The following is a 16,862-nucleotide window of genomic DNA, read 5'->3' as shown; positions in this document are numbered from 1 at the left end:
GAGAGAGAGATCATTGGTCATGCGTCTGGGTTTGTGCAGCAACTTGTAACTCTCCAAATAGTATTGTTGCTGTACGGTATATGTGACAGGAGCTGCAGCATCAACCCCCCCCCCCCCCCTTCCGCGGCCCAGACTCCACTAGCGGACAGACAGACAGACAGACAGACAGACAGACAGACAGACAGACAGACAGACAGACAGACAGACAGACAGACAGCAACAAATAAAAGCTGGTTTCTTACATTCATTTCAAACGAATGCAGCTGCACCAGAACCTTCCAACTGTAAAGCTAAATATGTTTGCCTGTGTTTTCTTATTCCATTAAACATTAAATTAGTTGAATGAATAAAAAACCCACCATAACAATAATAATAACGAGAAAGTGAACCCACTTATTTCCCTGCTCATCACTTTGCACAAGAAAACAAGTTCAGAGACGCACGTGCGAAGTGAAATGCGGGCAAAGAGCGCCACCTGTTAGCGGAGCTTCAGAGCGTCTCAGCGGCTCTGAACGCGCGTGCTGTCCTCTGGCGCCACCTGCCGGTGAACGTGTGGAACTGCACCTTCCGGGATCTTTTTTTTTGTTTCACAGTTTTAAAGAGCTGGCATTCTCCTGGCACGCGCTCTGAATGAGGTGATGCACGTGGTGGCTGGCAGAACATGTGTTTAGTTATGAAGCAGAAAGCTCTCTATCAGCATCATCAACACAATAGTTGTGTTCGCAGCCGTACAGCTGTTGGCGGGGCAGCGGTGGTCTTGTGTGGGGATAAAGCGGCTCGGCCTCGTGGGGGGGGGGGGGCTCCGTGGGGGCCTGCCACTCACTCACACACACACGGCTCCGAAATAACCCGAGGAGCGGACTTCCAGCTACGCGTAGTGTAGACGTCCCGCACGCGCCGGGTTAATAATAGGAGCGCGGTTGTCGAGCTATTTCAGAAGGGGGGAGTGTCGGCCCATTCTCATGAAGTGCGAGTGGGAGGAGAATTTCCAGCAGCGGAGGATATCAAAAATAAACCCCCTCATGTCCAGAGAAGCAGAAGGTATAAATACCCCGGATGTGTCCAGACCGCGGCGGCGCTGCTGAGAGGTACAACAGGGCTGAGCTTGCTTAGCGAACTAGAAACTCAGACGGACTGAAATTAAATAGCAGACACACGCTGACTGGCTGCGGGGGAACAGCTCTTCATTTGTGGAGATCTCTGATTTAAGGAGATTCGTATTCGGTTGGAGGAGACGCGCCACATACCAGAGATAAAGGACACACACTGTAATAAACAAAACCTTTTCATTGCAGAAGATGCGTTCCACTGTGTGTTTCACCTTCTCACTCCTGTGCGTAATGAGCGCGGCGCTTTCCACCCCGTTTGAGTCTGAGGACGTTGTACCTGTTCGGATAAACGCGAGAATCAGCGGCCGCTTTCGGAAAAGAAGCGCGGAGCAGCCGAGATTTACCCTCAGCGCATTTGGCAAGGACTTGACCCTGAATCTTATCCCAGACACCGGCTTCCTCGCGCCGTCCTTCACCGTACAGCGCGTCAGAGCCAGAGACGTCGGTGCTTTACGCAGCGCCTCAGGTGCCCGGCCCGTCGCGGATCTCCAGACGGAGGAGAGCGGGGGGCAGCTGAGGGGTTGCTTCTACTCGGGGATCGTGGATCACGACCAGAGCTCGGTCGTGGCTGTCAGTTTGTGCTCCGGCATCTTCGGCTCCTTCATAACGGAGGGGAACGAGTATTTCATTGAGCCCAAACTTCGCGGCGGCCTGGGGCCAGACTCTGCAGAGCAGCTGCATGTCATCAAGAGGAGGACATTCACCAAAAGCCACGGTGTTCCCCTCCTCTTTGATTACCCGGCGACGGCGGCGGCGGAGGCGAAGCAAAACGGGGAAACTTTTACGCACGGTGACGGTGACGCACGGAGGGAACCTCGCCGGAGACGATTTGTTTCCGCGCCGCGGTTCATAGAGACCCTGGTGGTGACGGATTCAACCATGACCCACTTCTATGGAGATGAAGTAAAGGTCAGACACGATGAACTTATTCTTTCCCGCACACACTGTTGATAGGAAGCTAAACACACCTTAGATTCGCAGACTGTCCCTGAAACAAACGTCGAGGCGTCATCTTTTCCCCCTTTATTTCCCATCCTGCTTGAAGGCTTCTCTTCTCCGTCACACATATAGCGACAGGTTTGTTTTCTCTGTGCTGCTTCATAAAACACGTTTTGGCAGAGAGGCGGCTTCGGGAGGAAGTCGGTGGGCTCCCTGATTTTCACAGGCTGAGTAAGAAGTCAGGCAACAGAAATGCAAGCAATGCTGAAACGCATTCCTTCGCACTTGGTCACGATTTGGCAGCTGAGCCACAGCATCATGCAGAGAAGAGCCACAGGCCTTCAACAGCGGCTCTGTTCTGTATTTACTCTTCATTGTCATTCAATTCATGGACCATTTCCTGCTGCTCATCATAACAGCCACGAGTCCAATCCAGCAAAATGTGATGGATGGTGACACTGTATGAAAAAGTCATGCTCCATTCCTAGAATCAGTCAGCCTTTTAAACAAGAGTAGGATCCACGATGCAGCAGCAGCAGCCAGATTCCCGTGTTGGTCCTTAATAAGCTGCTCAGCTGCCAGACTCTGCCTCCTCACAGTCAAGTGAGTCTGTGAAGGCTGGCCATGAATTGGGTTTGCATCCCATTTTCATCACAAATTAGATTCGACTTATTTCAAGTCTCACCAGCCTGTGTGTGTGTGAGCAGGGCAGCTTCAGGGAGTTAAAGGTCGCAGGGAAATAAGACAAAAACACAGCGGCTCATGTGGAAAAACCTTTTTATGGGAAAATCATCCACCCTAGAAAGAGTGAGTTCAGCAGCCTGAACATTCATTGTGATTGACCAGCTCTCCACTGAAACACACACAACCGTGACAGCGCGGTGGAGAAGCCGCCTCCTCAGACACCATCACAGCGAACAGGAGGATGTGGAGGCAGCGCTGTGCAGAGAATGCTTTCAAACTTAAGATGCAAAGACATTTGTGCAGTTTAAAATTCATGAAACAGTGAAATGCTGTATATTATATACAGGTGGCGTCAAACTAGTAGTACAGTACAATTATTATGATTCATTATATGAATCATTTTAGATGTAGTGACAGTCATATGTGAAAACTAATTTCATAAAGATTGTGTTCAGTGATTTTGAAGAGGTCTCCCAGCAACGTTTGGCTTGAAGCAGATATTTGTGTCGTCCATCAGTAAAGATTGCACGAAAAGAGCAAAAGATATGTTTGCAACAGCTCAGAGGCGTGTCCACCATATTGGTCAGCACCTGTCACGATAACTACATTTGTTGGACGATAAATTGTCTCAGAAATAATTGTCATGAACGATGTTATTGTAATTGTAAGACCTGTCGGGCTCTATTGATGAAAATGTGCAACGTCGGTGCAAACACAGAAAAAGATGCAACTTGTGAACACAACAGGCAAAATAAACTCGATACGGTCAAATGATCGAGGTCAGGTCCATCTAACGATAACACAATGATGAAGACATGATTGAGGTGATTTCCATGTATCAGGATTGATCAATAACTTAATAATCACTGGTCCTGTCAATATGTTGTATTAACGAGACTGTAGAATGCTCAGTCATGTCCATCGGACGACAAGTAGACAACGTAAACATGATCGCGGTCATGTCCATAACTCGTACCAAAAGTCAGGTTTTGTGTCAAACGTGATCAGTTACGAACGTCTCATGTGATATAATATCCATATTTAGTAATCAGCAGAAACAACGTTCACGGCAAAGCTGCTTGCGCTGCGTCAGCGTTGACCCGTGTGGTTTGAACCGCGACATGAGCAGAGAAGTCCACGTTCATCCGAGTTTCAACTTTTTAAATGTTGCCCCCCACAGCAATACGTTCTGACCCTGATGTCGATGGCTGCCCAGCTCTACAAGCACCCCAGCATAAAGAACTCGCTGAACGTGGTGGTGGTGAAGATGTTGGTGGTGGAGGACGAGGAGGCCGGCCCGCAGGTCTCCAGCAACGGAGGCGTGGCTCTCAGGAACTTCTGCTCCTGGCAGCAGTTCTTCAACCCGCCGAGCCAGAGGAATCCAGAGCACTACGACACGGCCGTGCTCTTCACCAGAGAGGTGAGAACAACACACCACCGTCTGCACCTCATCTTCATGTTTCATGAGCCAGAGATCTGCTCCAGAACCTTTGCAACCGTAAGTCTTCACCGTGGAGCCATTCCTCTTCACTCAAGGTCCACTTCACTAACTTCTGTTTCCACGTAACGTCATCCCGAGAAACAAGTTGTGTCCCCGGACACGAACCAATCGGTTGCATTTGGTGACTGTCTCGTGAGACTGTTGGTATTATTCACTCATGATTCTCGGGGATATTTTCTCCATGCAGAAGGCAATAACTCAGCAAGGACGAGTCACAAATGAAGCCCATGAAGGGATCCGGTCCGTGCGGTTTCTGAGCAGCAGGCTCAACCGCAGAGTCTTACAGCAACACAGGTGCATTGTGGGGCCGGTGGGGGGGTCCCAGCTGGAGAACGAGCCCCTTCCTTTAGGGCCTGTTGTCATATCTTGCACACACATGTGGGATCAGAGGGAAAGGAAAGCCTTCCGAGCCCTTTGGGTAAAGTGAGGATGCTGACAGGGGAACGTTGGAGATGGAGGACTTGTAATCTTTTCCATGCAGAAATAGCTCCACGAGTCCGTCGGGTTTGAGCTGTAATTGGCTTGTTCTGCTGTACTCGGCTGCCTTCTTCCATCTGCTGTGTGCATGTGGACAAGGCTTCTCTATGATCACGTTTCTACAGCAAGCTGCTCCGGTCACAGCTTGATTCCACGACAAGCTTGGCGTCTGCCTACTGCCTCTCGTTAGCACGTAACTCTGACCCCGGGTCAGGGAGGTGATGAAGGGAACACGTGGGCTGCAGTCCTGTCAGTCAGTCGTGGAAACCATCATTCACAAAATAAAAACAGTTTGTTTTTCCGCTTCAGCGGAGATGTGCTTTGAGATGCTCCTCGTGGATCAGCGAACTTTAGTGCCGCCACAAATCAGACCCGGACATGATTGAGACGCTTTCACGGGCGGCCGAGTGTGTCTGAGAGACGAGTGCTCAGTCTCCCACTGACGACTGGCTGCCGTGCGCTGGAAGCTCTGTTGCATGCAGTGGGAACATGTCTGTGGTCTCGTCCTGTACGCGTGTCTCTGTCCGTCTGTCCGCACCGCCTGCAAATGCTTTGACCCATCTCGCTTTGTGTCAGCACACATGAGTGATGGATGCAATTGTGGGAAGAGGTGTACGAACACACGCTGAGCTGCGTTGGCGTGGCAGCCGCCGAGTCCAGATGTGTTCTGAATCACGGCGGCTCAGCCCAGTGGTTTCTCTGTTGGGAGGCGGTTCTGAGCCCACGGGCCCGTCCGTCTCCGTCCTGCACAGCAGTCTTCTGCAGCAGCGGAAAGACTTCTGAGACACAAAGTCACAGTTGTGGACGGCTGCATGCTGAGGATGTTTATTTGTTTTGTTTGATGACGGAAACACTGAGCAACTTGTTTTTGATTTCTTTCGTTAAAAGCGGCGGAAAAACAACTGGACAGAACTAGACAGTGAAGGATGGCTGTGCATGATTGATAAAACATTCACTCAGCGCTGCCCATGCACTTCAGATATCCACCATTAGACAGACAGACGTTTTTACCATCGTCCACTCGGCCAGCTGTTTCTAAGCAAACGGTCACAACTGTTTACTTAATTTGGTGCATGAAAATGGTCAGAATGATGATTTTGAACATATGCCTTTGTATACTTTGGTTTGTATCCGCTGCCTCAAATCCCACATCGGTGTCCTGACCTCGGCGTCCTGACCTCGGCGTCCTGACCTCTGTGTCCTGACCTCTGTGTCCCGGTCTCAGTGTGTTTCCGGTCTCAGTGTGTTTGTTTGTGTTGCAGGACATCTGCGGACAGAAGAGCTGCGACACGCTGGGCGTCGCCGATGTCGGGACGATGTGCGACCCCAAGAGAAGCTGCTCGGTTATCGAGGACAACGGCCTGCAGGCCGCCTTCACAGCTGCACACGAGCTCGGTTAGCCTACGTCTCATGTGCCATACGGGTGGGCTGTGTCTGTATCTGTGCATCTGTGAGCGTGTTCCACCATCGTTGCATTCTTTTCCCACTGCAGGTCACGTGTTGAGCATGCCTCACGACGACTCCAAGACCTGTGAAAGGCTGTTTGGAGATCTGGGAGGACATCACCTGATGGCTCCTCTGTTCGTCAGCCTCAACAAGACGGCGCCTTGGTCTCCCTGCAGCGCGCTGTACATCACGGAGTTCTTCGACAATGGACACGGTAGGAAACGCTGCAGGTTGAGTCAATGGGAAAGTAAGCAGCGCTCCGTAGAGACGTCTGCACGACACGTGGCTCTGTGATGATGGCTGATTCACAGATGAATAGAACACACTCTCATTCCTCTCGCGCTGCTTTCCTGCTTAAACATGTCGCTCCCCTCAAATGATGGGTTCATCTTGTCCTCGGTGTTCTCTTTTTCCTTCCTGTTTATTCCTCCCTCGTCTCCTGTTGTGCATCTTGTATTGTTTGTGTCCTTGCTAGACCTGCCGGTCAACCTTCTTTTCCACTGAGTGATGCAATGGACTTCTTCCTGCTCTTCAGCCAACAGCAACAGCTGGTGTCAGCAAAATATGTTCTTTATCAGTTTGAAAAAAACTGTGTTGCATTCCGAACCGCGGACGTCGTTGGCGACTCCAAAAAAAAAAAGCGCATCGAATGTAATGAAGAATCATTCGGGGGAAATACTTCATTCTCATGGAATAGTGGTCCAGACTCAGAACATTATGCTGCCTATAAAAGTGCACTCCATTGGTTTGATTTAAATGATTCATTTTTATAGTCAGGACACAACTTGCCCTGAATATTTTCCCGCTGTTGTCATGCCTCTCACGAACACATTTGCAACTGTCACAGTCCCACAAAGTCCATGATCCCCACAAAGCAGGAGACGATGAGTCTCACACAGCGCTGTGCTTTGTGCTGTCTCCACAGGGGACTGCCTGCTGGACGTCCCAGAGAGCGCCATGCCGTTACCGAGAGAGCTGCCGGGCACCAAGTACAGCCTGGACCAGCAGTGCCAGCAGATGTTTGGAGAGGAGTTCGTCCAATGCCCCAACTCCTCAGACAGCGATGTCTGTAGCCAGCTGTGGTGTCAGGAGGACGGGACGCTGCAGTGCTCCACCAAGAACGGCAGCTTGCCCTGGGCCGACGGCACCCCCTGCAGCCGCAACGGGACCTGCCTCCACGGGGCGTGCATGTCCACCCAGGAGGTGATGCAGCCGCTGGTGAGGACGCGTCTTTATTCTGGAAAGTTGAATTGGTTGACAATGAAACACTCTTTGCTGCTACAGCTTTCGTAGGTCCGACCCAGTCGGCATGTTGGACTTATGTTCATCTGCTGACCATGAACAGGACTCCATCATAGGGCTCATGTTGCTCTCCATCTCAGGGACTGGCCACTGCTCAGAGGGCCCATTTTTCAGAAACCCCAATAGTCCAAAAAAATGTCCCACTGGACAGAAAGCCCATTAGTCCGACAGCCCGCTACCTCAAAAACAAAGGCCCATTGTTCAGACGGCCATTGCTTTGACAGTACACACTCTCCCTGCAACAAACTGAAGCACATGGCTGTTTATGATGCAACCTCCCATCATTCCATCCTCCTCTGCCTCTGATTGGCTAGCACCATTGCCTGCCTTGCTTGGGTTTGTTAGGTTTCGGCACGAGAAGTGAGATTGGTTCGAGTAAGAATATCAGGTGAAGCCAACCAGAGGCAGAGCTTGGCAGGTCATGCCTCAGCCATAGTGGGGAAAAGAATATATTCAGACTTGGGGAGGTCTGTTAGGACAAACAGGCTTTTGTTTTTGGGGGTGTTGGGATGATGGGCTGTCCGCAAAATGGCACGGCACCTTAACTGCTGGATTTTTGCTTATGCATCAGTCATACCGACCTTATGAGGCCATAATGTGATATTATACTTGTTTTACTTCTGAAGAATGCAGACGTAAGACCAAAGATTTAAACACAAGACAGAATTAAAGCTGCACAAGTATTGAAAGCATTTAATATGACCGTCAGTTCACTTTTTATAATTTGCTTCTCCTTGCATGTTTTTTGCTGACAGTGCTGATTTGCTTGCTGGCTGCTGGGAACTGGTTTCGACGAGTCACTTCCTTTGAAAAGTGGAACATTTGAACATCTACAATTGTGGGCAAACCCCAGTCGCATTGTGAAAACAATTGAAAGCTCCAGAAACAGTTTGATGCGGTTTGAACCACAAACAAAGACAAAAAGCTTCCAGTGTGAATCTGCTGCGTGAGGAACGAACAGGGAAGTCACAAAGAGAAACTCTTGAGAGTAAATACAGCGTCTCAGTCAGCGGAGGGTTAGTCAGCCTTGCAGCTGTGAGCAAAGTAGGAATACATGAATGAGAGGTTGGGGCTTCTGTAGTCGTAGTACATGGATTACAGGTCGCTTCACGATGCCTGTTTAGATTTCCTTAAAGAACATTTAGAGTTTCGTCTTCGCTCGCCTGCCTTGATGTCTTCTCCTCGTGTTATGATCACACATCTGCTGGTGAACCCAGACGGTTGGGTTGTTGGGATGTTAGCTGGTCCAAACTCATAAAACTTCTGGAAAGGACGCTCACGCCAGCAAACACACACACACACACACGCGCACACACACGCACACACACACACACACACACACACACGTTGAATTGTGCCTCACAAAGCTGCAGCATGGCAGGTTCCAGTAGTGGTGAGTGACACATGTGGCAGGAATGTTGGGTCGAGGCAGACAGCGGGCTCGTGCCGAACTTCAGCACAGACTTCGCCCGGAGTCGCGTCACGCCAGCGCACTGTGCGGCCTCGGCCTCAGACCCAGAAGCCAGACTGTGGTTTTAAGCTGCAGCTGAGATTGACTTTGGCACTGAGCGCTCACCAACTACTCCTCTTTTCCCTCTCTGTGTGTGTGTTTTTTTTTGTATGGCAGGTGGCTGTGGACGGCGGCTGGAGCTCGTGGGGGCCGTGGCAGCGGTGCTCCAGAACATGTGGAGGCGGGGTGGAGTTCTCCTACAGGGAGTGCACTGACCCGGTGCCTCTGAACGGAGGGAGGTACTGCGAGGGGCAGAGGGTCCAGTACCAGTCCTGCAACACGCAGCCCTGTGACGACAACGACGGTGAGGATTCACCAGGCGGAAACCTCCGGGTGTGCCGCGTGAAGCCGATGCTTCAAGTGTTAAAGCTGCATTCTCTCTAGTGTCCACCAGGGGGCGACTCCTCTGGTTGTATAGAAGTCTATGAGAAAATGACTCTACTTCTCTCTTGATTTATTACCTCAGTAAACATTGTAAACATGAGTTTATGTCTCAATCTCTAGTTTCAAGTCTTCTTCAATACAGCATGATGTTCATTTAGTACATTATGGTCCATTTAGAGTCACACAGACCATAAAGCAGAGGATGCTTTAAGGCGGGGCTACACAGTGATTGACAGGTCGCTGCCGCTACCATAACGGTGTCTCTACGTCGCTCCTCCTCAGTTCAGATATGCTCACTTCTGTTTATTGGTTGTGAAAAAACAACATAGCAACAGCTGTAATCCCAGATCGCGATGCCGAACTCTAGGCTTCAAAACAATCACTTAATATCTCAAAACACAGAGAAACATTCTCAAAATGAGGACTTACTGATAGAATAATAAAGACTTTGAGAAGTTGTGAAAGTTTCTCATTGACTTCATCAGACTTACAGGATCTGTCATTTTGACCCCACTGGGCTTCCATAGTTCACCGCCCTTCATTTTACTGCACATGTTGTATGAACATGTAACGAAATAAACCCTCTGAATCAAAATGTTGTCAAAGTTTATCATGACAAATAACGAATCAGTAGAATTATAGGCGCCACACTGAGTTTTACTTTGAAAATGACTTAGACGAGGAAATGGTTCTCAAAGTCTGATAAATGATCTGTCAATTGACAAATCAATTCATTTAAATGAATGAATGGACTAATTGATGATTGGTCTCTTGATGCAGTACACAGCAGCTAATCTATCAAACCGTATAATCTAAATCACTGATATTATTATTTGAATATACATATTCAACATATTCAACGTATTTGACTGTAGGACTATTTTAAAATGATTATATTTTGGTAGCGCAGCTTCCTCTTGTGATCGTGGACCTTTGCATACTCACCTCTCCTCCGTCTCTACCTCAGGAAAGAGCTTCAGGGAGGAGCAGTGTCAGAAGTACAACAGCCCCAGCTACCTGGACTTCAGCGGCAACATGAAGCAGTGGATCCCAAAGTACGCCGGCGTTTCTCCCAGAGACAGATGTAAGCTGTTCTGCAGGGCCAGAGGCAGCAGCGAGTTCAAGGTGTTTGAATCCAAGGTACAGATTACTGAAGCACTCGCAGCTCATCACGGCTGAAATGAATAATAATCTATAGCAGAAGGGGAATAACAGGTTAGGGGCTTCTCTCCGCAATATACAGACCAATACCGCACGAAATCATTGAATATCAATGTTTATCTGTATTGCATGATAATGATGAATCATCGAACTGGACGCATGGAAGATCTGGGAGTTTTCTGAAGTAACGTTAGCATGGAGAATGACTGCAGTGAAAGTCAAATATGTATTTGTAAAGACACTTTTTACTCTTTTATCACTTCAATATAAATCTTAACTCAAGGTCCACTCATCTTCTTTGGAGACCTCTCAAAGCTAATAAGCGTTTCCTTTCCTTCGTCAAAAGGTGTCGTCCCTGCATCTTAACACCATTGAAGAAGTCTCCAACATGCAGGTGACTCTGACTCAACATCACCTGCTTGCTGTGTCCCTGCAGGTGATCGACGGGACGACCTGCGGCCCAGACACCACGTCGGTGTGTGTCCAGGGCCAGTGTGTGAAGGCCGGCTGCGACCAGGTGATCGGATCCAACAAGAGGGTGGATAAGTGTGGAGTGTGTGGAGGAAGTGGGCTCACCTGTCGAAAGATCACCGGCTCCTACAACAAAGCAACGTAAGTTGAAACAAACATCTCTTGCACTGCAGCAGCAGAGTCACAGAAGGACTGGAGAGGCTGCTTCTGCTGACCATGCTGCTACTGAGCACTGTTGTACTGAGCACTATTGTACTGAGCACTATTGTACTGAGCACTGTTGTACTGAGCACTATTGTACTGAGCACTAGTGTACTGAGCACTATTGTACTGAGCACTATTGTACTGAGCACTATTGTACTGAGCACTGTTGTACTGAGCACGGTTGTACTGAGCACGATTGTACTGAGCACTATTGTACTGAGCACTGTTGTACTGAGCACTATTGTACTGAGCACTATTGTACTGAGCACTGTTGTACTGAGCACTATTGTACTGAGCACTGTTGTACTGAGCACTATTGTACTGAGCACTATTGTACTGAGCACTGTTGTACTGAGCACTATTGTACTGAGCACTATTGTACTGAGCACTGTTGTACTGAGCACTATTGTACTGAGCACTGTTGTACTGAGCACTGTTGTACTGAGCACTATTGTACTGAGCACTATTGTACTGAGCACTGTTGTACTGAGCACTATTGTACTGAGCACTATTGTACTGAGCACTGTTGTACTGAGCACTATTGTACTGAGCACTATTGTACTGAGCACTGTTGTACTGAGCACTATTGTACTGAGCACTGTTGTACTGAGCACTATTGTACTGAGCACTATTGTACTGAGCACTGTTGTACTGAGCACTATTGTACTGAGCACTATTGTACTGAGCACTGTTGTACTGAGCACTGTTGTACTGAGCACTATTGTACTGAGCACTATTGTACTGAGCACTGTTGTACTGAGCACTGTTGTACTGAGCACTATTGTACTGAGCACTATTGTACTGAGCACTATTGTACTGAGCACTGTTGTACTGAGCACTATTGTACTGAGCACTGTTGTACTGAGCACTGTTGTACTGAGCACTATTGTACTGAGCACTATTGTACTGAGCACTATTGTACTGAGCACTGTTGTACTGAGCACTATTGTACTGAGCACTGTTGTACTGAGCACTATTGTACTGAGCACTATTGTACTGAGCACTGTTGTACTGAGCACTATTGTACTGAGCACTATTGTACTGAGCACTATTGTACTGAGCACTGTTGTACTGAGCACTATTGTACTGAGCACTGTTGTACTGAGCACTGTTGTACTGAGCACTATTGTACTGAGCACGATTGTACTGAGCACTATTGTACTGAGCACTGTTGTACTGAGCACTATTGTACTGAGCACTATTGTACTGAGCACTGTTGTACTGAGCACTATTGTACTGAGCACTGTTGTACTGAGCACTGTTGTACTGAGCACTATTGTACTGAGCACTGTTGTACTGAGCACTGTTGTACTAAGCACTATTGTACTGAGCACTGTTGTACTGAGCACTGTTGTACTGAGCACTGTTGTACTGAGCACTATTGTACTGAGCACTGTTGTACTGAGCACTGTTGTACTGAGCACTGCACAAGCAGCTACTATCATCACCATCTGGAAGCACAAATTGAATGCATATTTGAGCCTCTTTGAAACGTTCTCCCTGATGCGAGGCTGCAGCGTGGAAATGCCTCACTTCCCTCTGGCTTATCTTGATGGGAAGGTTCTGCAGCAATGAGAGCAGTTTACTTTCAACGACCCAAAAAAACAGGATCTGACAGGATCTGACCGGCCACGGGGCCGCAGACGAGCGTCGGACACGGGTGCTCCGGCGGACGGCCGGGCGGCCGGAAGGGCTCCGGAGAACAGGATGCTGGTGCAGCAGCGGCAGGTACTGGAGGTCGCTGCAGCTCGGAGACAGCGGCGGATGGACGTCGCTGCGGCTCGGAGGCGGCCAGGACTGGAGGGGGCTGCGGCTCGGAGGCGGCGGCCGGAACCGGAGGGCGCCGCGGCTCGGAGGCGGCAGGAACTGGAGGTCGCCGCTGCTCTGGGAAGGCAGCGGCCGGGGCTGGAGGTCGCTGCTGCTCTGGGACGGCAGCGGCCGGGGCTGGAGGTCGCTGCTGCTCGGAGACGGCGGCCTGGACTGGGGAAAGCTGTGGCGCAGAAGCGGTAGGAACTGTAGCTGGCTGGAATGCCGTCTGACTACAGCGGGCCGGAGTCGGCTGGACCACTGAGTGTTCCGCAACGCTTGCTTGGCCCCCTCTCCGGCTGAGAAGGTGCTTAGCCATATAATCAGAGTCCCCCAGAGGGTCAAAAACTCTCATCAGCCCCGCCACAAAGTCCACATAACAAACAGTATTAGTTCGATCAAAACCTAATGTTCTCGCGGCCCAGTCCAAAGCCCTTCCCCGCAGTAATCCAACCACGTAGGACACCTTGGACCCGTCCAAGGCAAAAGTCTGAGGCTGACGGTCAAATACCCGTTGACATAGCAACAGGAAGCCCTGGCACTTCCCCAGTGTTCCGTCATAGGAATCCGGAGCCGGCACGGGGGATTCCCAGGCCGCCGGAGCGAGGACAGGCGGGAATAGTGCGGGTGCTGGAACTGGTGGAGACTTGACTGTCCGGGCTAGTTCCTGCCCGAACCAGCCAATCCGAGAAACTTCAGCAGCGAAACTTCTCATCTCCTCCAGCATCTCCTCCAGCATCTCCTCCAGCAGCCTGTTAGTTCTGTCCAGCGTAGCTGCTCCTGTGGTTGCTGGGTCCATTGCTGGGTCGTTCTGCAACATTTCTAACTTTTGCATTAGTTATAGCTAGTGAGCTGTACAGGTATTATGAGGCTTGTTTTTGAGCATTTGAGAAAGCTATGCTCCCTAGAAAAAGCAAATATCACCCATTGTTGACCTGTATCTTTAAAGTAAGGAAACAAAATGTGATCGTTATTTAAATCCAGTTCTTTGTTTCTTTTCTCTACCAGTTATGGATACAGCGACATTGTCACAATCCCTGTTGGCGCTACTAACGTTGACGTCAAACAGCGGAGCCACAGGGGCATCAAACATGACGGGAACTACCTGGCCATCAAGAGGCAGAGCGGCGGTTACATCCTCAACGGGAACTTCTCCGTGTCCACGGTGGAGCAGGACATTCCCGTGCTGGGTGCCGTGCTAAAGTACAGCGGATCCTCCACCACGCTGGAGAGGATCCAGAGCTTCAGGCAGCTGAGGGAGGTCATCACCATCCAACTCCTTGCCACTGCCGGGGACGCCAACCACCCCAAGGTGAAATATACTTTCTTCATCCCCAGAGATGTGAGCTTCAACAGATCCAAGGAGAGGAAGGGCTCGTCGCTGTCCTTGCATGTGATCCATCCGTTCGGCGTGCCCGACTGGCTGCTGGGCGAGTGGTCTGAGTGCTCCAAGAGCTGTGGCTCCGGGTGGTCCAGGAGGAACGTTGAATGCCGTGACAGCGCGGGCTTCCTGTCCAGCCAGTGCGACAAAGACCTGAAGCCCGTGGACATCAGGCCCTGCGGGGATCTGCCGTGCCCCATGTGGCAGATGGGACCTTGGTCCGTCTGTACGCGAACTTGTGGCCAGGGGGAGCGCCGCCGCAGCGTCTTCTGCATAGACTACACGGGGAAGACTGTCGAACCAGAGAAGTGCGACGCAAACAAAATCCCAGAGCCCGTCTCCGGAGGATGTCTCAACCAAGAGTGCTTGTGAGGAACATGAGTCGAGTGAACTTTCCGTTTTTTGGTCCGACTGCACTTACCAAGCAATGGATGGATTACTGAATTGGCACACTGGGCACAGGCCAAAGTGTCAGGGGCAGAGACACAAAACAACCACAAAGAGACACAAAACTACCACGAAGACACAAAATCATCAAAAAGATACAAAACAACCACAAAGAGACACAAAACTACCACAAAAAGATACAACACTACAGCAAAGAGACACAAAACAACGACACAGAGACACAACTCAAAGACATAAAATAACCACAAAGAGACAAAACAACCACAAAGACACAAAACAACCACAAAGAGACAAAGAACAACTACAAAGACACAAATAATGACTACAAGGACACAAAGAACGACTACAAAAAGACAAAGAATGACTACAAGGACACAAAGAACAACTACAAAAAGACAAAGAACGACTACAAATACACAAAGAACGACTACAAAGACACAAAGAACGACTACAAAAAGGACACATAACCACAAAAAAGACAGATAACTGCAAAGAGACAATAAACAACCACAAATATACACAAAACGACCACAAAGACACACAAAACTACCATAAATGGCCACAAAGAATCACGAATGACTACACGGAGGGGGGTTTACATGCCTGTGCCTGGGCCCATTGCCTTATAATCTGTCCGAGTTACCAGCTGATCGCATCAAGTCACATCAGGGGCATTTGCCTCAATATTGTTTTGTCATCTTTTATTGACATTTGACAACCACTATTTGAAACCATGGAGATCTACCTCAGGATGTACATGTGATGCTATGTATAGATGCTAGTTGAAGGTGCTGTGTGTGCGTTTTCTCGTCCCACTTTAAACAGAAACTTGATCTGTTTGGATGAAGTCTGGTATAATCTGCAGTTGTCTTTCTGAGTGAGCTATCATTTAAGGTGGGGCTAGATTAATGGCATGAAACCTGCTGTCGAACACCAGCACAGTGTAAACATACCTCCAACTGTCCTCAACCGAACTCAAGCCCCTATAGAGCTTTGATCGAGCCATTTACCTGTTATTGAGGTAGGAACATACGATTGCTGCATTGGAACTTTAAGCCTCTGGGTAATGCACTCCTGTTTGATCGCTTCTCATTTCTACACGCGTACCAACGTTCTTTAAACGATTGTCTTGATAATGAGCATTTTTGAACTGTAGGAAAACCATTCAGTGAAACTAAATCTGACAATATTTAAGCTTCTGTCATAACAGATCGTCTCAATGCCGAACTAGACATGTATAATTTCTAAAAATGTACAGAATTTGAGTTTACACAATGTGTCAAATAAAGTAGGCTCAATAATGACTTTCCCTCTGCCCTGCAGTTTCATTGTAGAGCTTTTCAGGCACATTATAATGCAGTTATAATGCAGTTGTAATGCAGTTATAATGCAGTTGTAATGCAGTTGTAATGCAGTTATAATGCAGTTATAATGCAGTTGTAATGCAGTTGTAATGCAGTTGTAATGCAGTTGTAATGCAGTTGTAATGCAGTTGTAATGCAGTTGTAATGCAGTTGTAATGCAGTTGTAATGCAGTTGTAATGCAGTTGTAATGCAGTTGTAATGCAGTTGTAATGCAGTTGTAATGCAGTTGTAATGCAGTTGTAATGCAGTTATAATGCAGTTCAGTTGTTTTCAGACTCTTGTATGTATATTTGATTTCTTCATTCCTGTTGTTAATTTACATTATGTCATAAAACAAACGAGATGGAGCATTAGGCCTGTATCCCTTCAGTGAAGGACCATGCTATTTTTATTATTACAGCTTCCCTTTTAAGCTATTTATTTTTGTAATATTGTAATTAACATGGCAGATGCTGCTGTCTTTGTGATTTTTGCCAATAAAAATGGTAAAATAAACACATTTATGTCAACATATGAGTCTCTTTTCCTGCTACGTTTGTGCAGTGCATTTTATTTTGTGTATTGTGTACGACGGCTTCATTACTCGAGGATCCTTCTGCCCAGACTGGTAAGTACTTACATACTGACCCATCAATTCAAAACAAATGTTCAGTCTTCCATGTTTTCTAGGTCATCGTGGGCCAGACTGATGGAATTCTTCGAGGCGGGTCGGCA

General features: G+C 48.5%; 1 protein-coding gene across 1 annotated transcript; it reads left to right on the top strand.

Annotated features, from left to right (window-relative positions):
* Positions 1–1,206: 1,206 nt before the first annotated feature.
* LOC306779310 (A disintegrin and metalloproteinase with thrombospondin motifs 8-like) lies at positions 1,207–16,592 on the top strand. The gene is made up of 9 exons (XM_079271172.1): positions 1,207–2,018; positions 3,913–4,152; positions 5,973–6,105; positions 6,203–6,370; positions 7,082–7,374; positions 9,086–9,272; positions 10,320–10,492; positions 10,950–11,125; positions 14,003–16,592. The coding sequence occupies exons 1-9, from the start codon at positions 1,299–1,301 to the stop codon at positions 14,745–14,747; spliced, it is 2,835 nt and encodes a 944-aa protein (XP_079127298.1). The 5' UTR covers positions 1,207–1,298; the 3' UTR covers positions 14,748–16,592.
* Positions 16,593–16,862: the final 270 nt, after the last annotated feature.

Source organism: Melanostigma gelatinosum (assembly GCF_949748355.1).
Source record: "Melanostigma gelatinosum genome assembly, chromosome: 7".
Lineage (NCBI taxonomy): Eukaryota > Metazoa > Chordata > Actinopteri > Perciformes > Zoarcidae > Melanostigma > Melanostigma gelatinosum.
The sequence above is the reverse complement of the archived record's forward strand: the minus strand, read 5'-3'. Positions and strand labels throughout refer to the sequence as shown.

Coding starts and splice junctions, on each gene's coding strand:
- LOC306779310 (XM_079271172.1), top strand. CDS start 1,299: ATGCGTTCCACTGTGTGTTTCACCTTCTCACTCCTGTGCGTAATGAGC. Junction 2,019..3,912: donor TCTATGGAGATGAAGTAAAG/GTCAGACACGAT, acceptor TGCCCCCCACAG/CAATACGTTCTGACCCTGAT. Junction 6,106..6,202: donor CACAGCTGCACACGAGCTCG/GTTAGCCTACGT, acceptor TTCCCACTGCAG/GTCACGTGTTGAGCATGCCT.